General features: G+C 33.5%; 1 protein-coding gene across 1 annotated transcript in view; it reads left to right on the top strand.

Annotated features, from left to right (window-relative positions):
• Window positions 1-22561, top strand: part of STT3B (STT3 oligosaccharyltransferase complex catalytic subunit B) — an 89604-nt gene that overhangs the window by 56878 nt on the left and 10165 nt on the right. The window contains exons 4-13 of the mRNA XM_028518448.2: window positions 935-1000; window positions 2552-2651; window positions 12362-12460; window positions 14010-14156; window positions 15081-15129; window positions 16520-16674; window positions 18707-18918; window positions 20105-20292; window positions 21031-21202; window positions 22092-22265. Of these exons, the coding sequence (XP_028374249.1) occupies window positions 935-1000; window positions 2552-2651; window positions 12362-12460; window positions 14010-14156; window positions 15081-15129; window positions 16520-16674; window positions 18707-18918; window positions 20105-20292; window positions 21031-21202; window positions 22092-22265 (1362 nt within the window). The remainder of the gene's footprint in view (window positions 1-934; window positions 1001-2551; window positions 2652-12361; window positions 12461-14009; window positions 14157-15080; window positions 15130-16519; window positions 16675-18706; window positions 18919-20104; window positions 20293-21030; window positions 21203-22091; window positions 22266-22561) is intronic.

Raw genomic sequence — 22561 nt, 5'->3', positions numbered from 1 at the left:
GCTTGTGTTTCTGAAATTTAAAAATTGGTTTTCTGAAGTTGCTAACATATTTTGCTTTTTCAGATGAAAATACAAATTCTTATCTGGGATTATTTCTTTGATTAGTTTTTTTAATTTTGTTTATTTTTTAGTGAGAGGGGAAGGGAGGGAGAAAGAGAGGGAAACATCAGTTTGTGGTTGCCTCTCATGTGCCCCCTACTGGGGACCTGGCCCACAACCCAGGCATGTGTCTTGACTGGGATCGAACCAGCCACCCTTTGCGTTTGCTGGTCAGCACTCAATCCACTGGGCCACACCAGCCAAGGCTGATTAGTTTCTGTAAGTCACTAGAAGTAAGTCAACTTTTTGAACCTTTGTTTACTGTAAGTTGTCTTTCAGTTCAGAATAATTGAGGATTTTACTGATATATTATTAGGCTATTTAGAAACTATTTTAGGAATACACATTTCTTAAAGACATTGATTATAGCATCTGAAAATCTCTGGATGATGAAAGTTTTTGAAAATGCATGTTCATAATTAGAATTATGTGTGAGCCAGAGGATCACATTCAAATGAAGAAAGGTTACAGATTAAGGGTAAACAAACCAGCCATATGGACATGTAGATTTAGTGAATACTTTTATTCTTTAGTTAAATGCTCAATTCATTGTTATTAATAATTTTAATATAAAAATATAACATGAAAAATACCATTTGATGTATTTACTGAAAACTAAATAGCAAGGAATAAAAATCAGAGCTACTTTTGAAACGTTTGATTGCCGCCCAGTGTTGTAAATGCATATATTAAATGTAACTGCACACTTAGCACATACTTAAAATAACTTTTACTTTTTGTAATACAAGTTTACTAAACATTTAATATTTTTTATTCAACAGGAGCATTTATAGACATATTTATTATATCAGATTTTTTGTTTGTTTGTTTTTAGGTAAAATCTGTAAAAACCGGGTCTGTTTTTTGGACAGTGTGCTGCTGCTTATCGTATTTCTATATGGTAAGATTTTATATTTGAAAATACAGGAGGTCTAACAAGTCTTTTTGGCAGTTAGACCAGTTTCTTCTCTTCATTCTTTTCTCATCAAGGGCTAATTCTGTACTTTGTTTTTCCTAATTCTTAGGATCCTAATTTTTTTTAATGTACACTCTTTCATTACTACCATTTTCTTTCCCGCCCCCACCCCCAGGGCCCCATAGGGACTTCTGATTTAGTGGGGATGGCTAATACCCCACCTCTCAAATAATAATATTTGCAGCAAGTGAAATAAAAATTTTTCTTTTAAGTATACAAACTTAATCTAAATAACGGTCACTTTCTCTAGGTTAACCTGTAAACTACCTACATATGTTTTCAACAGATTACTTAAGATTGGGTTTCAGTATTATCTCTTCTTTTTTCACACCACAGCCTGTTTAATAGTTTTGTGCTGAAAAATAATGATAAAATTAGGTACCTATTTTGTGTGTTTTTAAAGAAATGTCATGGGATTTGTGTATCCACATTATCTGTGCCCCTTTTAAAGTTGTTGAAGCCTACGGCGCATTCTGTGCAGTTGTACTCAGTAATAGTGGATGAATTCTGTTTCAAGTTTAGACTTAAATTTTGTAAATAACTAGGAGTCCTTTGGTTAGGTGCCCAATCAGAGTAACATTTTTTTCTTTTTTCAGAGAAAAAAAGTAGCATGTAACTGAAGCAATAAACTGATGTTCTTGTATGCATTTTAAACTGAATGCAGTTCCTTACAAGTGGTTCTGAAATATTGTATACAAGAACAGCATTATTAGAATAAATATGTTAACATATAGTCTCAAGGTACCTAGTGTTAGAATTAGACATTTATTACAGCACATACAAAAATTGATGTTGATAACACCCTATTGCTCGTTATTGAATATACTTTAAAAATTAATTCTGTTGGTTGAAAATAAACATTATCTTTAGAATCTTTATTAATTTACATTAGAACATACTTATTCTTATTAAATAGAATTATTTTAACTTTGGGATAGAGGCTAAACATCAAAACGGGATCTTGATTTATACAGAAAATCATTTACACTCTAAGCAGCACCTTTTACTTGGAGGAAATCAAAACATATCCAGATCATCTGACTATTCCTTTTAATTGAATTATTGACTGCTGCTAACATTCATTGTTCATATTCTCAGTAAAGTTTCTTGCAATACATTTATCACCAAATATGGGGGGAGTAAAGGCTGTTTTTTTGTGGGGGGGGGTTGGCAAATTTATGATATGCATCCTAAAAATCCTTTTCTTCATGACAGTTCTTTTAGTTTTAGTTCACAAGTTATAATGTACTCAGTATTTTTAAATTTAATTTGATCATTTCTCCAATGAATGTAGAAAAGCATACTGGATTTATGGGATTATGTTATTTTAATATTATGAATAAAAATAAGAAATGAGTTATTGTAGGTTATATAAATCCATCTTTAAACATCAAAATGCTAAATGTTTTTGCTTACTGTATGCTTAGATTATCATGACAAAACTTGCAAACATAAATTATTTCACTTTATTCATAGGTATCTGCTTGGGGTGGTTATGTCTTTATTATCAACCTTATTCCACTGCACGTATTTGTGTTATTACTGATGCAGAGGTATAGCAAAAGAGTCTACATAGGTAAGTGAATTGATTTCTGACAACTGTCAGCTTCTAAGAGGTGTTTCATTTACATTTTCATTGAACAGACATTTTTGTTAGGCTAGTACTATATCCATAAGAAGATAGAAAATAATTTTATGTTTATTTTGTTTTTGGTATTTGTAAAAAGGATAAGGCATTTTTAACTGTGTTGTTACCAACTTCTTGATGAGTTTTTGTTTTGTTTTTATAGAAATTAGTCTAGATTTAATTCAGAAAAGACTGAACATCCTCAAAGTAAACAGTTTAAACCTTTGAAAGCCTTTTCGGTGTAATGTACAACAGGCTTTTAGTTCATTTGGGCTGCCATAACAAAGTACCACAAACTCGGTAACTCATAAAGAACAGAAATCTATCTTTTATAGTCTGGAGGTTGGAAAGCCCAGGCACCAGAATGGTCATGTTCTTGTGCGGGCTCTCTTCCTGGTACCTAGCTGATACCTTGCTTTGCTCTGTCCTCATATGGTAGAAGGGATGTGCTAGCTCTCTGGGGCCTCTTTTAACAAGGTACTCTAATTCCTGGGGCCCTCATGACCTAATCACCTCCCACCATCACCTTGGGTATTAGATTTTTAGTGTATGAATTGGGGGTGAGTTGGGGCACAAACATTCAGGCCATGGAATATCTTTATTTAGGCAACAGGTTTTAAACATTCTTGAATTACTTGCTTAGTGAAAGACGGTGTCTCAAACCTTAGAGGTCATTTTCTGTGATATAGACAGAAAATTCTTGGTTAAATTAATCAGAGAAGTCATGATTGGAAACCAATGTCTTGGTAAAATACTACAATTCCATTATAATAATGTTTTTGGAAAACAGTAACACAAAGATAGCTTATTTACTTGATTAAAAAATACAGTAGTTTGGCAGTTCCTCAAAAATTAAATCACAGTTATTACATGATCCAGTAATTCCATCCCAAGTATATACCCAAGCGAATTGAAAATATATATTCACACACAAACTTGTACACTAGTGTTCATAGCAGCATTCATTATTCATAATAGCCAGAAAGTAAAGACTACCAAAGTGTTCATCAACTGATGAATAGTGTGGTATATCCATACAGTGGAATATTACTCAGCTATAAAAGAATGGAGTACTGATACATGCTACCTTTGAAAACCTTATGCTAAGTATAATAAGCCTAACAAATGCAAAAGGCCAAGTATTATAGGATTTTTTTTTTAATGTCCAGAATAGGCAAATCCAGAGAGATTAGTGGTTGCCAGGAAGTTAGGAGTGGAGGAATGACTGAGTGGGTATGGAGTTTCTTTATGGGATAAGGAAATGTAGAGATCGATAATGGTAATAGCTATACAACTTTGTGAATATAATAAAAACCACTCAATGGTGTGTTTTAAAAGGGGAGTTTTATAGAGTATGAATTATATCATTAAAATATAGTATATTATATTTATACCATTTCAGCATATCTTATAGCAGTTACCACTGAAATAATTAATACATGAGTTCTTTACATGTATTTAACTTACTAATCTTCATAACCACACTGAGGGTAGGCATTGTCAGTATCCTCATTGTACAGATGAGGAAATAAGAAAAGACATAATAACTTGCTGAAGATCTTGTAGTTAGTGATGTAGCTGAAGTCTGAACTTAGATGTTTTGGCTTCACAGCCCATGATGCTAAAAATCACTATAACTATGTGCATATAAATAAAGAGTTTACTGTTGAATACGTCGACCTATGAGGTCTCTCTACCCTGAAAACATTGTAACCAGTCACTGGGATCCAGAAAAGGGAATAATAGATGAGCTGTACTTTTCAGCTTTTTTGTTTTGGGAATAAAGAAAGAAAAAATATTTAAGTTAAATCATTGATTATAGGAGAGGAACTAAAATTTTTGTATACTTGGGGTCCTGAAAATTTAATTGCCAGAGGAATAAAGTACAGAGAAGACTGAGGGACTTTTGTGAAATGCCCATGAGTCAGGAAGAAGGAGAAGAGCCAAAGGAGAAGTCAGAAGTAGCTAGATAAAGAACATTAGGAAGGAGGTCAAGCGGGATTCCATGTAAAAAGTTTGAAACATCAGCAGTGTTCAGCTCTCTTAGAGTGTGAGCGCTAATATCTAATGGGGTGAGAGCTGAGAAGGGACCTTTATCTGGTGAGTAGGAATTCTCTGGTCTCCTTAGAAAAGCATGCAGCTAATAAATACTTCTTTGTTTGGCTCTTGAGAATATTTCTTTTCAGAGGGAAGAGAAGTAAAATGATGTAGGGATGTTATATTATGTGTATAAAGTTAGATCAGTAACTGCCTCATACAGTTTTGCAGTGTTTAAAATCTCTGCCCCATCCTCCTCATTTCTTTTCTCTTACTCCACTCATCTAACTAAGAGTATCTCAGGTGATTTTTATGCCCTTTAATAGAGTTTACTTTTAAATGGATGGAAAGTGATGGCACAGGACAATTGTTTCTCTTCCTTCACCCCAGTATATCTGATTTAATATAATAAATTTAATATAACTTAGTGGTCCTAAAAAATATGGAAGCATTGCCAAGTGTTTGTATTTATAGCTTGTCCTCTGATTTTGGATCCTCTGTCAGTAGTTATCTTTGCTCGTGAGCAGAAATATCTCAATAAAAAAGGATTGTTTGATGGCAAACTCATAATTATATTAACCAAAAGTTTCATTGGGTTCTAAGTAATTAAGTGAAGTAAAAATGAATCATTTGAAATAATTATGAAGAAAATTCTCTTTTGAGTAAAATTTTTTGTACATATCCTTAGACTCAGTTGTTAAGGAAAACTGTCAATCTGTTCACATGGAAAAGGGGGAGCACAGGAGGGAATGTGGATATTGGGGTAGGAGAAAGGGGCAGGGTGTAAGGGAAGCTTGGATATAAGGGAGTAAAAAGCCTATCTATTTGAAGAAATTAGGCTGGGGTTATAAAGTTATATTTTTGTGAAGATATATTTTGAACTTGTTGAATTGGGAAATAAATTTTATAAAACTGTATTACAAATTCATGTTTTCACATGAAGAAAGAACACCCAGATCTTGTTTTGCATTTATAGAAAGACTGATTTACAGGTATCACATGACACTGAAGGGATATAAAATGTTTTTAACCTTTCCAATGTGATAAAAGTTCATCACACTTTATGTCATAAGAAAATTATTAAAGATATGGAGACATATGGTGTTACTTGTAGTTGTGGAAATAGCTTAAATGTCCAATAGGGAAATTATAATTTATAAATTACACTTAAATTGTAGTATTGTCATATGCAATATGGTGCCATTAACTATAACCTTTTATAGTATTTAATGATACAGGAAAATACTAATAAAAGACAGCAAGGATTATTAGTGATTTTCTTCATATTTTTTTCTGCTTTCTAAATTTTCTACAATGAGCATGTATTAAATTTAGAATGAGGCTTGTTTTTTAATTTGTAGAGATATGAATTTTATTCCTTATGGTTTGTGTCTCACTGACTAAATTAGAACAGTATTTTAAGAAGGAAGAAATTAGTTTCTAGTATTGATAAATGGTTTTTAAGTGTTACTGAAGTAATTTGTTTATGATATTGTCTGTGTTTTCTCTAGTGAGTTAATTTGAGTAAGAAGAATAACAGAATCACTTTTCATATTACACCTAAAATGTATTTTTATGGTAATATTTGCTGGGACTAATCATTGAAAGAATAAAGTGTTGTAGACATGCCACTTCAGCTTTGCACAAATTATTCTAGGGTTACATAGCTTGTGACTAAATAAAATCCTACTATTGAGTGAATTAAAGTTAAAGCCATAAATTTTAGGAAATCATATTTATACTTGGCAGCTATAAACAGAATATATCTAATGCTAGATTAACTTATGTAACAGCACATTGAATAATCACATGCAAAGGCGGGGAGTGCTAGAAGTTTTCTAATTCTACCATATTGTTTTTGAGGAAATTCAAGCAAATTGGTTCACATAACTAAGTTTTGTGCTAGTCGTTAGGATACACAGATGATTAGAAGATGACCTTCTTCTAAGGGACTTACACAATGTAATCCATTACTACAATATAATTATAGCATGAGAACAAAGTGAAAATGGGAAGGAATTTTGGAGATAAATCTTGATCTTGAGAGGAGAAACAAAATTTAGTTCTTGGCCTAGTCACTTACTGGTGGTACACAGTTTTGGGTAAATTCCTTAATTTCTGTATGCCTTATTGCCCTCATGGGTCAGATGACAATAATAATTCCTACTTTGCAGACTATTAAAGATAAGTTAAGTGAAAACTGTTTATCACACAACTGCTGTTTGCCTCTGTTGTTGAAATTATAAAGGAATAGCCAGATAAGACAGGAGGAGTTCCAGAGGCCGAGAGAGGTGAAGACTAAGGGGATAAAGCCTCATAATCTAAAAATTGTTTTTAACTAAAAATTTTCACTGGAACTGTTTTTTATTATGAGAAACATAGTGGAGAAATAACATGAGTATAATCTGAAGTGCAAAATTGCAACTAAAACACAACTTCTAATAGAGTGGTGTGCGTATTTTATTTATAATTTTAAAATTTAAGGTAGTGTATATATAAGTATATACAGAGTTTCTAAGCAAAATCAGCAGCTTCTTTCTCCACCTTTTTACTTAACTGGCTCACTCTCTAAATTGTCATCCTGAGACAAACACTTTTAGTCTTTCAGTTGTTTTTGTTTTTTGTCTGTTTGGTTTATCTTTATTATGTGTTTTGTTTGTTTTTGTATGTGCATGGATCTTCCTCACCCCCCCCCCCCCCCACACACACACACACTCTCACACTAATGCATTTTTAAAGGGTTCTGGTCCCTTCCATCATGTGTGTGGGTTTTCCCACACCAAACAATTCTCTGGTGCTAGCTGAGTGTCCTACCATTCAGCTCAATTCTGTCACCATTTACCCATAAGTAGCATCAAATGCCACAGGTTAAGTGCTCAGTCCCATAAAACTGCCTTCAGCTACAGGTGCCAATCTCAGTTCCAGATTGTCACCTGGACTTCTGACAGAATGGCCGTAAATGAGAGGTTCCCACAGTCCCCTCCTTGGCTTCAATTAATTCGCTAGAGTGGCTCACAACTAAGAGAAACACGTTACTAACTAGATAGCTGGCTTATTATTAAGGATTATAATTCAGGAACAGCCAAAAGGAAGAGATGCATTAGACTTCATAAATTTTAATGCTTTGTCACAGAGAAAATACATGTTAGTGAGGGAAACATCAGGAACTTCTAGTGAACTTAAAATTTCAATGGAACTTGAATTAGACCTTTCAATGCCTTGTACCTTAAGTCAAGGGCATTGGTTTATTTTTTTCCTGTATCAATCTGGTCCCACCTCATACCCTTGTATTTAAAAAAAAAAATACTGCCCTGGTCAGGTAGCTCAGTTGGTTGGAGTATCATCCTGTGCACTAAAAGGTTGCAGGTTCGATTCCCAGTCAGGGCACAAACCTAGGTTGTGAGTTTGATTCCCACTTGGGGCACAAACTGGGGAGGCTACCAATCAGTGTTTCTCTCCCCCGTCCCTCCCTTTCCCTCTCTAAAATCAATAAACATATCCTTGCATGAGGATTTTTTTTAAGAGTGGAAGAAATTTAGGCTCTGTTTAGAAGATTACTATTGTCCTAAATCAAAGAGGTTGTTAAAAATAAAGTAGTGGACCTTGTATACATCTTTCTAGTGGTAATTTTTTTTCCTGGAATTCTAATGCATTAGAACTATGATCTTCAGTAGTGAATATCAGTAACTGTGCTTCCACAGGATGGCAGTGTAGTAACATTTTCATGATGTAATAAATGATTTACAACATTACTGGTGTTAGCACTTCTGTAGAACTCACTACTCATGATGGAAAGCTTTATTCTTCTGGTTTAAAGGGTAAGAAAAGTCGGTTAACATGGATAGGTAGAAAGTTATAATAGATGTGGATAGTAGTTTGGTTAAGTTTGCCATAGAGTTTGTAGGAAGAGTTGGTGGGGAATGATTTCTATTGCTGTGGGTTTGTACTGTTGAGGCCTTCTGAAAACAGTAACAGAAATGATACAGGTTTGTTGATTGCCTCTTCAATGCTCATGCCCAGAAGAGGTGATCTCACCCTCAAGTTTTTATAGGGCCAGGGTTTTTCCCACCAATCTCACATGTAACTCCCTCACTTGATTGTGGTTCTTTGTGTACATCTCTGATTTTTCTCAAGTAGATAGATATCTCTTAGAGAATAGCATTGCTCTTAATAGGATTTTGTAATTTTAGATTGTCTTCACCATAACGAACATAAGGTTAATATTTGAATGAATTATAGAAGTAGTTTTTTTAAATCATTACCAGAGGATATGTTTTTTGATTTTAGAGAGAGAGGAAGGAAGGCCGCAGGGGGAGAGAGAGAAACTTAGATCAGTTGCCTCCCCTTATGCACCCTGACTGGGGATCAAACCTGCAGCCTAGGTATGTGCTTTGACTTGAAATCAAACCCGAAACCTTGTGGTGTACAGGATGACGCTACACCCAACTGAACCACCCTGCCAGGGCTATAGGTAATTGTTAAACACACTTTAAATGCAATAGTACAAACCCTGGGTAAAAACGTTTTCATTTGCAGTGGATATTGTGTTTATCTTTAAGAATTGAGAGTTAATTCACTGTTTCTTTCTACTCGGTGTATCTAATTCTTATTTTCTGTTTAAAACATGGATTGTAAGTGGGATTTAAATTGAGGTACAGAGATGTATATCTAATTTTACAGATTCAAGGAGAAGGGCAGTATTTAGCAAGATGAGTTTATGATATATTGCCTGGCAAGCAATTCTGAGTTTTATTTAACAGAAACATTTATCTGTGTATTAGAGAGTGCTGTGAGATAGAACATCTATCCCATGTAAACATCTCAGGATCGGTGTCACAAAAAATACAGAAACAGGGAAGACATGAATCTAGTTTCTCTTTAAAAAATGGTTATCTTTGGATTATTGCATCTATCACATTTGTCAGCTTTGTGTCATTGGTGCATACAAAGTAGGTGTAAATGAGGCTACTTTGGATAGAGGATTATTCAGAGGTAAAATGTTGTTGAGAACTTGTCAGTTTCTATTAAGTCAGCTTTATTTGATATTAACCTGTGTTAACAAAGTAATACAAATTAAATCCTCCCCAACTGCCCCCCCCCTTTTGTTTCCTGAAACTGAATTTCTTTTTCTTGAACTCATCTCAGTAACCCTTGTTAACTTGAACCATAGTGCATCTGCTTCTGTGTGAAGTGTTTCCTTCTTTACTGATAACAATAAATGTCTCTGCAAAGTTGCATAAAACCACTGGATTGCTACTATTACTGGGTGCATTTTTTTTCCTCTTGAATATGCCTGAAAATGAACTTGAGCAAATCCCTGGGAGGAAACTTCATCAACAGTTTCCAAGCAAGTGATTGCTGAAATTTTTACACTGCCAAGCACAATATATTTGCATTTGAAGAGAGAGAATATAAGTGTCTGTTTGTGTGTCTACCATATCTTTTAGCAATTGTTTCTGGAAAGTGTGGCTTAGAGGGAAATAAATGGACCAGAGGCTTTCACTTTTTACTGTATTTAAAAAAAAAAAAACCCACACATTACCTTTGCGATTAAGAACAAGTCAGAAATCCAAATAAAAAGGTTCAGATTTGTGTTTGCCTTGGGCTGTTCTGGGGAGAATGAGGAACAATTACTTAATAAATACGAGGTTTTCTTTTGGGGAAATGAAAATGTTTGGGGACTGTAGAGAGGTGCTAGTGCACAAATGTATTAAATGCCCCTGAATCGGTCACTTTAAAATGATTATGTGTGTATTTCACCTCAATTGTTAAAAAGTCTACTTTTTGTCCAACATGTGCAAGTTATCATCAATGCTCATTTATGTCTAAAAGAAGAGCAATCCAGCCTTAGAGATGATTGTGGCATTTGGGTGTAAGTGGTCTTAACTATAATTAAAACACATAAATGACATAAGGTTTTCTCAGGCTTGACCTAATTGTGCTATTGTGAGTTCAGTATTTGTGTAGGGTTTGATTTCTCAGCTTTGGGGGTTTAAAAAGCCAGTTGATCATGGAATCTTAGGTTATTTTTAGGGGAAATCTACAAGTCTTGTTCAAACTTCTCATTCTGTAGTGAGGAAACTTCTGTTAAGTAAGTTTTTCAAGATCAAATGATGACCTTGTTTTTATTTTTTTTTCTGATTCTGCCTCTGTAACTGTTTCTTAGGACTCCTACAGAAGACTAATTTTTAGAAGAAAGCATTGATATTAGAAAACCCATCAACCAAATAAGCTGACAGTTCAAATCATGTGGCATAGAATTTCTTATTTACTTAACTTTTATTGCATCTATGCTCAAGTACCTCATTGAAGATAATTCCATTCCAACATTAGTGTATCTGAAAAGTACATTATTGAGTGGATTACATCTGCAGTCTCTTAGACAACCAGTTCTCCATTAGTTTGAAATCATTGGAAACTTTATTCACATACATGGTCTTTTCTATTTAATTTACTTGAGCTTCTTATCCTTTTCCTAACACTATAGTCATTTCTTAGCAGACAGCTTGGGAGGCAAATTAACATTTAAACCATTAGCCCATAATTTACCTTCTGTAGGTGGATTTCTTCCAAAAGCAGATAAACTTACTTTTCCAAGTAATTGGGTGAAGGGAAGTAATGCTGTATGCTGTACTATACATGTGTAGCATACAGATATGTATTCTATAAGTTCTCTTCCTAAATATACCCTCGTTTTTTCCCAAATAGAGTACTATATTTGGGAACTATATTGGGAAATACTCAGTACTGAGTATTGACTGTGCTTCGTAAAATGACATAAATAAGCTTCATGAATGGAATAAGTTTCACATTAATTTATTGTAGATGGGTTTCACTTTTATTTTTTGAGGGGAAGGGAAGGAGAAAGAGAAGGAGAGAAACATCAGTGTGTAGTTACCTCTCACTTGCCCTAAACTAGACGTGGCCCGTAACCCAGACATGTGACTTGACTGGGAATCAAACTGGTGACCCTTTGGTTCACAGGCCCGTGCTCAATCCACTGAGCTACCAGCCAGGGCTCCTTTTCATTTTAAAATAAATTTTAATTACAGCTGTATACAAAGACTTTTTCTTCTTTAGCCAGAAGAAACCTAATGGATGGATTTTTTTTTTTTTACTGTTAAATACTGTACAAACAGTAGTAGGAGACCGTGAAAAGGGTGTGAAACACTCGAGTTTTTGAGGCAGCAACTATTCATATATAATGATGATAAGTGTTCGTTAGGTCATGCATACTTTGGATTAATGGCAATAAGAATGGTATTTACTTATTTATATATTATATAGTTTCTTGGGTTGTGTCAATGATTATTAATGATAAATTTTTAAAAGCTAGATTCCATATGGGGGAGGGGAAGCAGCACTAGTTATCTCCTAAATTGTTCTTAATGATAGCTTGCAAAATAAAGTAGCTAAAGTAATAATTTTTAAATTGGCAGATAGAATTCTTATGTATGATTAACCATCAAATAGTATCAAAAATAGAATAGTCACTTCAAGATTCTGTTAAAATAAGTTCAGGTAAAACTTTGCTAAAAAGAAATGAGTTATATATATGGTTTATGTTTGAAATACTTAATGGTAGTGGTAATTTATCCTTGTTTCCTATTTTGTCTTTTTAGCATATAGCACCTTCTACATTGTGGGTTTAATACTATCCATGCAGATACCTTTTGTGGGATTCCAGCCAATCAGGACAAGTGAACACATGGCAGCTGCAGGTATGGGAAAATACTTCCTTTCCTTCTTCTAAAGAATATATGAATGTGTGGCTAGCCAGTCTTCAAGGGAATGAGTGATTCTTTTCTTTGTTTTCAGTTTTCATCATATTGGTTCTAAAACATCACTGTAAAATGAAAATACCATAGTTTTATTGAGACTTTCTGTTATTGTGATCCCCAAAGTATCTGTCTTCCCAGCCACTGCTATTTTGAAAAGGCAAAACATCATTTTTGCACATTTCATGTTATTTGCAAACATTAAGTAATATTTGCTTTGTATAAACTAATATTAAACAGTTTTTGTACACTGAGTACTGTATGCTGAGTTTCCATTTCAGCAAATTTAGATGGAACATTTCATTATGTTAATTACCTCTTACTAAAATATTTCTTCTATCTACTAACTGAAATTAATGGCTTTTATATTGATTAGAAGGTCATATAATTCTCCTCCATGTAAGCAGAGTTCTTTGCCATTATTTATCTGGGTCACGATTAGCAGTAATGGGGGATCTGTGAATAAAACTTTATCAGAGATTCTCAACTGGAGATCCGTGGCCCATATAAATGCTGTGGGTAGTTATTTTATTTGTAACATTTTATAAATAAATATCAGTATATTTAACTTTCTGAGGTGATGTTTGTAGCTTTTATCATCAGATTCTCAATGAGAATCTTAAAATAAATAACCCCAAAAGTTAAGAACCCACAACTTACTATTATATAGCACTTTAAAATCTGTGAAATGCTTTCACATGCATTTTTAATGTGGTTTATAAAATTACCAACTAATAATTTCAGAGAGAAATACATATTCAGTTTTCAGTATACAATTGTAGATAGCTATGTCTATGAAGATACACAATCACCTGACTCTATGCATGCATTATTATTTTTCCTAAAATCTAAATTGTTGATAATACTTAATCATTCTAAAATTAACTTGCAAAAATAACCCCTATGACTAAATTTTTAAAAAGAAATAATCAATATTCCAGATACTTGGGTTCTTGTGTCTTTCTTTAGTTTTATACCTAGTGTTTTTGTATTGCATTTTGTACATTTTGGTGATAAACTTTCCACTGTTAACTGCTTTAATTTTGTTTATCTTAGCCCTCTCCCTTGTATCTACTGATTTAGAATCTTATATAAGTGTGTAATTAAGGTCACATACCATCACTCAACTATAAACAATAACTATATGTAAGATTCCCCTGACCCAGGTTATTTGTTCCTTCAGTAAATCTTAGGATTGTTTTTAAAGACATTTCTATATTTTTCCCCTAGAAAACATGTCACCAAAATTGAGACAAAGGGAGGAATTAAATGTGTTTATTAGGCTCCAGTTACTGAAAATGAAAACCAGGGTTTTTTCCCCATTTTTTAGGAGTCCCATCATTTAAAATAAATAAATATATATATATATATGGCAAGTTTTGGGGTGTATTAATTGGCTGTCGTTTGACAAAGAAAATGTTGCTTAGATAAAATGGCTAGTGTTCGTACTTGGTATTCTAAGAATCTCTTATGTGAATCTCTTTTTCTTTAGGTGTCTTTGCATTGCTGCAAGCTTATGCTTTTTTGCAGTATCTGAGAGACCGATTAACAAAACAGGAGTTCCAGACCCTTTTCTTTTTGGGTGTATCAGTAGCTGCGGGTGCTGTGTTCCTTAGTGTCATTTATTTGACTTACACAGGTAGGTGGGTGTCATCACCTGTAGGATGTGAATTTTATCTCTAGATTATTCAAAAAGGTAATCCTTTTACAAATTTTGTTCATGCTCCATTTATTCTAGAGTCAAATACTATGGTTATATTCTGTACAAAATAAGAAAATAATAGGTAAAGGTTCTAAAATCTACATAGCACTGCAAATTATGATTTTTTAAAAAAAAAAACAGTACCTTAATTTTACTGTTTCAAGATCAATCCATTTTCAAGCACTTCTTGACAGATGAATAGGCCCCAACTATATAAAACTCAACACTGCCGGTGTTAACGTACTACATGCTTGCCCTCTTGTGTGTATATATTCTGTCTTTCTTTTAAATAGCCTGCTAAATCAGTTTCGGTCCACTTCTGGATTCTAAGTTACTTTCTGATCCTGACTTCAGTAGTCCCTAGAACAAGTCATATTCTTTCTAAAGGTATTCTTCCTGTTAAATTAATGTACCAGCCTAGTTCACAAAATTATGAAGAATTAGTTGACAGGAGAAAAAGGCATGAATGTTTAAAATCAACTTCGTAATTCATCTGAACTTGGCTTACAAGATAATTAGATAATTTAGACAACCTCTCCTTTTTTAATATTATCCCATGCTCTCTTACTATCTGGCTTTATTTTACTAGTCAACTTGAAGTTTAAGGTAGAACTGAGGAACTTCCTACAATTTTATCTATCAACTTGTGTTTCTCTTGAGATGTAATCTCCATGGATATTTGTTTTTATTTGATTACTAATATTTTACCTACCTGTCTGGCCTGTGAAATATGTTGTCACCTACAAATAAAACTGAAAATTTTAAAATATTAGGTTAAAATAATCCATAGCAGTGAACATAAAACCAATAAAACAAAAATAAAAGGCAGATTAATTTTTCCTCTACGTTTTTTCTTCTAAGGTTACATTGCACCATGGAGTGGCAGGTTTTACTCATTGTGGGACACTGGGTAAGTGCAGATAAGTTATTTATCTTCGTTAAAATACCATTTAAGTATCTACCATATACTACTATGGTAAATGTTGAATCCCTTGTATTTTTTTCTCTAATACTTGTTTGGAATGCAAGTTAGGTATTTCTGTTTAACATGGGCAAATGTCTTGTTTGTCAACATTTCAGATAACATTTGGGTAATTTTAATGATTAATTTTTATTTTTGCCAGTGTATTCAAACTTTCCATTCATTAATACTTTGTAATCATTAAGGGGCTAGATGCTACGTAATAAACCCCTATGCTATAGATATGAAGGGAAAAAATTTACCATTTTTTCTAATGCTACATTATCTAAGTTTCTTGATATTTTAATCAATATATTAAATATATTAGAGAATATCTGTGTGTTTTTAAATGTGCTAGTTCTGTTGATAATTTACCTCTTTCCTTTTTCTGCTATTCTGTCATCTTTGTTACTCCCTATATGGCCCAATAAATAACCTAGCACAATTTATTGAATGGACCTAATTTTTGATGTGATACCATAAGATTTAATTTAAGGGCATAAGCAAATATGCACCAATGACTGAAACTAACATTTGGATACATTATTGAAAAGATCAGCCAGTGGCTCACTGAACAGTTTGAGGGAAATCCCCAGTTGTAGACAATATTCTGATTAGGTAAATTACTAGGTTAAATTTTTGCCAGTCATATTTATTCTTGCTCTCTAAACTTTAATGGACTACTTTGGAATCTCAGAGCATTTTAGGAATAATTTGTTTTGTCCTTTCCATTCCCTCACCACCTCAATGCCACTGCCTTGTTACATAGGTATTGTGGCAATGTAGTATCTTAATGGATAAAGTATATGTTTTTTTAAGACTTTATCTATTTATTTTTAGAGAGAGAAGAAGGGAGGGAGAAAGAGAGGGAAACATCATTGTGTGGTTGCTTCTTGCATGCCGCCTACTGGGGGGCCTGGCCTGCAACCCAGGCATGTGCCCTGACCAGGAATCCGACTGGCATTGACGCTTTGGTTCGCTGGCCAGTGCTCAATCCACTGAGCCACACCAGCTGGGGCTGGATAAGGTATTTCTGTGAGGAATAAGTCCCCCAAAGGTAATGAAATGTAGGAGGTGCTAAGTTAAACTGCAGAACAGATTCCTGTTTGAGCAAAGACTTTTATATTAAAAGAACTAACACTTTTACAAGTTTTAGGGATGGCAGGTTGGTTTTAATTTTAACAGCGTGGACCAGACTTATATCTAATACAACGGATTATGTTCGAATATATTTCTAAGTGAAAAGGGATAGAACAGAAGAAACATATCTACAATCAAAATTTTTTTCATCTAAAAAGGATTTCATTTAATTTTAAATATTAACTTTTTTAAATACCAGGTATGCAAAAATACATATTCCAATTATTGCATCAGTGTCTGAGCATCAACCTACGACTTGGGTGTCTTTCTTCTTTGATCTGCATATTCTTGTGTGTACCTTCCCAGCAGGCCTATGGTTCTGCATTAAAAATATCAACGATGAAAGAGTATTTGGTAAGATTTTTAATTAATACTTAGAACAGTTATTTTTATTATTGATATTATCACTTCAAGTTTTATTATTTGTGTGACTCTGCCTAGTCAAGATAAATCTTATTTTGCATAAATCTTAAGAAAAACCCAGTGAATTTGCATTATATATATTTTATTAACTATTTTTACTTAGGACTAATATATAAATTTTTCATTCCATTTCCTACATTTTCTGAAAGGTCTTTGGCTTAGAGTTAGAAATTACGAATTTTTAAAAAATTTTTAATTGTTCAAATACAGTTTTCTGTCTTTTATTCCCCTCCCAGCCCACCCCACCCCCAGAAATTATAATTTTGTTGACAGGATAATCTTGACTTAACTTTCTAAGTTTTATCTGATTAAGTAGGAAGAAGTTCACAGGGGTGTCCATCATTGAAATTCCAGTGCAAAGCATACTTTTTAATGGAATAAGAATCACTTTTAAGTAAACACCTTCTTCACTGATAGATTTGTGTAAATTTTCAACTAACAAGACTCAAAAATACAAACTACTTTATAGGCAAGTTTTTAGGATCTAACATCAAATATAAATAGACAAAATAAGCAGATATCAAAGACCTCATTGATCAGTCATCACAAAAAATATGCTGTGGCTGTTTTTGCATATGATAAAAACAAACGGAAAAAAAATCAACATACACAGAGTCACACAAGTAAATAATTTGTAGTACCAGGACTTGAACTTATACAAGTGTGGGACCTGTACAATGAGTGACACTCAAGTTCCTATTCCAGAGTGAAGTCAGGAGGAAAAAATAGCACCTGTATGAGTTCTAACCAAAAGATGACACTCATCCTTCTTGCTGATATAGACCAGTGTCTCTGAAGGAGGCAATATTAATAGTGCATCATTCAAAAAGATTTAGTTTAAACATATTACCCACCTCATGACTCAGCAATCTTATGCCCAAGAGAAGTGAATGCATATATCCAACAAAGGGCATGTTTAATAAGACACGTAGCAACTTTATCCATAATAGCCCCTAATCAGAAACATTCCAAAAGTTATTAGCAGTAAAAGAGATAAATAAATTTTGATGTATTTGTACAATGGAATAAAACATGGCTATTAATAAAAGAATAGGATGGGTAAATTTAAAAGGCAAGTACAAAAGAGAACATTTTTATAGTATTTTTTAAGTAAAGTTCAAGAATAGGAAAAATAAATTAATGCTTTAAATGTCCAAATACTCATTACCCTTTTAATAGGTATGGAGGGAGGGCAGTTAACTGACTTGGAAGAGACATCAGAGATCCTTTTGAGGTTCCATATTTCATTGCGGGTAGTAATTTCATAGGTGTCTGCATATGTAAAAGTTTATTGAGCTATACAGTTAAGAACATGGTATAATAAATGTATTTTTTAATCAGGAAATTAAATTTTAATTAATTTCACATGAGATGGAAGCTCAAATGACTCATTGACTTTATCAAGTTATATAGCCTTCAGCCCAAAATGGCAGAGGCTTTCCCTGTGGTTAGCACATTATGTGGAAAGGGTTGGCTTTTGGAATATCCTTTCACAATTTCTTAAGTCTCTTATCAGTAACTTTAAAAGTTCCTCCTTTGGCTAGTAAATACTTGTTCTATTTTTACTTCAAAGCAAGCTTTATGCCAGATACTGGTACTAACTTTTCACAAACTTTATTTGATTCTATAAATTTACTTTATCTGATAATAAATTCAAATATGTTTTCATCCGTCTACTATGGACTTTCTAATGTGATCCTGTTGACAAATAATGAATGTAGCTCCCTATAATAACTATACTTAAATTTAAATCATGATACATTTCTCTAAATTGTTGATAGTATTTATTTAGTCAACATTAGCTATAATTTCCAAATACAGTATTAAGTCATTTGGTCAGTATTATCAATTCAAAAACAATTAGCTCTTGTGATTTGGTTTATAATGTGGTACTAAATATTTAGTTCAGTTCCCTGTGAACGTTTTCTTTTCTGAAGTGTTATAAGAGAGTTTGTCTTTGCAGTTGCTCTGTACGCAATCAGTGCTGTCTACTTTGCCGGAGTGATGGTGCGGCTGATGTTGACGTTGACTCCAGTCGTCTGTATGCTGTCTGCCATTGCCTTCTCCAATGTGTTTGAGCACTATTTGGGGGATGACATGAAACGGGAAAACCCACCTGTTGAGGACAGCAGTGATGAGGACGACAAAAGAAACCCAGGGAATTTGTATGATAAGGTGGGGAATCTAAAGTAAGGCCTTTAAAAATTTATGTACTTTATTTTTCTACCACAGTAAGAACTATCAATATTAAGAAATGTAATTAAACAGGATTTAGACAAACTGCCATTTCTGGTTGGTCTTTTAGCTCAGAATAAGAAAATAGAATATAATCAGAGTAGGAATTCTCATTTCATTTTGGTTAGGTTTTATCTAAAATCCCACTGTTTTTGAGAGCAAAAACCTAGTGCTCTACTAAACTACATAAAATATAAAATTGAGCATTATAAACCCTTCTGAAACCGTGTGCACAAGTGCTAATACTTGAAGTTCATATTCAGTGTACACTTTTAAAATATTTGGTTGATTGGATGGTAAAATAAAGGGAATAAATGCCTCGAAGAGTGAGGGGAGGAAAGGAGAGGGAAAAAAGCCTCCAGTTTGTTAGAATTGGCCGATATAATGTAACTTACTTTAAATCTCTCAGATAACAGCAAGATTGTATTTGGAGCAAATGTGGAAAAGACTTGTAAGAATTAGAGCACTTGTCTTGGGTGACAGTAAATTTTATTTGAATATCAACTAGATTTTTAAATACAGATAAGTACTGATACTTCCCAGGATAAGTCTAGCCTTGCAATTTAGAATTTATGATTCAGTTCTGTTTTCTCTTCTGCATTTTTGGTGGTTTTTAAAAATTGTTTTTAAAAATATCTTAATTTTAACAAGTCTGTTGGTTTTGGAAGATTGATTCTGATAATGCGTTTTTTGTGTGTGGTTTTTTTTTGTTTTTGGTCCTAAAGTTCTGCATGGCCTGGATTATAGCTGGACATGTCATTTTCAGGATGAGGAATTCAGATTTTGTAAGAAAGGTTTGCTAGAGTGAGGCCATTTGGTTATTTTCTTGTGTTTAAGTAAAACATAAGGACTACTTGGTTCGAAAGCAGTTTCTTACTGGGTCTGTGACCAGCTCCCAGGTTGGGTATAGTCCCAGGAAACCTCCTTATTCACATTTGACTTAAGAATCTACCTTGTTAATTTTTAGAAAACATTGTTTTACTCACACAAGGATACTTGATGTTCACACAATTTTCTTCTCAAATAATTAAATTAATAGATTAACATTTTCCCAACTTTTCCACTTGACTGTCTCAATGACGTACAGTAAATGATGAATTTGTCTAATCATTTTTTGTATCTTCAGGCAGGTAAAGTGAGGAAACATGTAACTGAACAGGAAAAAACTGAAGAGGGATTAGGTCCTAATATAAAAAGCATTGTCACCATGTTGATGCTGATGCTATTGATGATGTTTGCAGTCCACTGTACCTGGGTCACAAGCAATGCCTACTCCAGTCCAAGTGTGGTCCTCGCCTCTTACAATCATGATGGGTAAGAAAATAACTTGGTTACAAAAGGATATTATACCTGTTCTTTTTTTTTTTCTGTCTCAATAGCTAATAATTCAAAAATAGAGTGTGAGACTCTGCCATTAGAATCCACCATGTTTTTCTTGTGGCCTTTTTCTCTGCTGCCCCCTTTGGTAGATGTGGGTAGCAGTCATTGTATTTCATGCCCTTGTCCAGAATGTCTTTGCATTCATAACATAGATATTAGTTTTTCTCAAAATGTGGTCCTTGGACATAGAGTTCTCAACACATTATGAATAGCTTCTATGATTTTAAGCAAAACAACATATAACGAAACTAATTTTACCATAGGCTAATTGAGCAAACGTTCAGTTTCTATCACATCTCATCAACATTATAACTCACAAGGAATGTTATTCAACAACCTGCTGTACAGCAGCATCATTATCAAGAAACTTGTTAGAAATACAAATTTTTGACCCCGTGTAGGACTGTGGAATCAGAAGCCTAGGGGTGGGGCTCAGCAGTCTGTGGTTTAGTAAGCCCTCTGGGTAATTACGGTGCAGCTAACATTGAAGAAGAGCTAATTGTATATATTGCCACCCCAGCTTCTGCTTCATTTGGGTGCTTGTAGACTTGCAATTTTAAAGACCATCCTTAAAATATGGAATTAATTCAGTGGTTTACCAAATCAAGATTTTAAGTTACCCTCTTCACATTTATAAGATCTCATTTAAAAGAATATTGTGATTCTTTTCAGCACCAGGAATATCTTAGATGATTTTAGAGAAGCTTACTTTTGGCTAAGGCAAAATACAGATGAACATGCCCGAGTGATGTCTTGGTGGGATTATGGCTATCAGATAGCTGGAATGGCTAATAGAACTACTTTGGTGGATAATAACACCTGGAATAACAGCCACATAGCACTGGTAAGAATTCGATAAACAAAAGATCAAACTTATAAATCTGTACTATTTAGCAGTCAGGCTTTCCTTGTGATTAAAAAGGATAAATGTAGGTGCAAGTACTTTTTGCTTCATTAAATTATCAAAATTTCTCTTTGTACATTCATTCCATAAAGTGTGCTTGGGTTATGCATATTTGTTTTTAAGAATGGTATTTATTCATTTAAGTATCAGTCAGAATTGTAGGCTGCTTTCTAGCAGATCTCATGCTATGTCATGATACTAGCTCATTGGAGAATTGAAGAAAATCTGAAACTTTTAAAGCACTAAATTTGACTTGTATTCTCCATTTTATGAATTCAAATATTTGTAAATATGTAAAATATGTACTATATTTAAATTATGATTAAGTAACTAATTATGTAAATTAAGATAATCACCTCTCTGGTTTTGTTTTTTTTTTTAAAGATTTGAAATAGATACTAGGTTTTAACCAAATGAGTTTGATTTATATTAGTGTTGTAGCTAATCATCAAATGTCTGATAGACTGAGGAGAATAACATATTAGTGCTAGCTAGATTGCTGGTCATACCTGGCCTCGAGGTCATGAGAATTCTATTCCTTTTAAGCTTGACTGCTTTTATATTAAAATGTTAATGTCATGAAACAATTACTAGCAAAATACTAGAATATATATTCTGATTTTGACATTTCTGCTATATGGTTATAGCGATTGAGATGGCATCTTAATCTCAGTAAATTTATTAAATTCATAATATAATTTCTATAAAAAAGAATTCCATGTAAATCACATTTTCGAGGTACATGCTATCTTAGATAAATATATACATTTATTTCTTTTTTTAGCATATTGTTGGACTAAGTCCACACATTCTCATTTTTTTTCTGCAGGTGGGAAAAGCTATGTCTTCAAATGAAACAGCAGCCTATAAAATCATGAGGAGTCTGGATGTAGATTATGTTTTGGTTATTTTTGGAGGGGTTATCGGTTATTCTGGTGATGACATCAACAAGTTTCTCTGGATGGTTAGGATAGCTGAAGGGGAACATCCGAAAGACATTCGGGTAAGAAACTGTTAGTTCAGGTGTGTGAGAGACAGCTCACAGTGTCCTGTGATTCTCTTACCTTGCTAATTGTGTACTGTTTGTTTTCATTATTTTATCCCCCAAATTAGACTCTCACTCTGACTTTAATATTAAATAAGATACTATAAGCATTTTCTCAGTTTTAAAACTTTTGAAATTCATACCTGATATTTCTGTTCTCTCCTCAAGCAGTCCCTTGTCAAGACTCTTGCTTTGACTCCTTCATAGCCTCTCAGTTCTGTCCTTTCTTTCCATTGCTCCCTCTCTGTTACTAA

This window comes from Phyllostomus discolor, chromosome 7 (assembly GCF_004126475.2).
Source record: "Phyllostomus discolor isolate MPI-MPIP mPhyDis1 chromosome 7, mPhyDis1.pri.v3, whole genome shotgun sequence".
Lineage (NCBI taxonomy): Eukaryota > Metazoa > Chordata > Mammalia > Chiroptera > Phyllostomidae > Phyllostomus > Phyllostomus discolor.
This window is presented reverse-complemented; position numbering and strand designations above follow the sequence as displayed.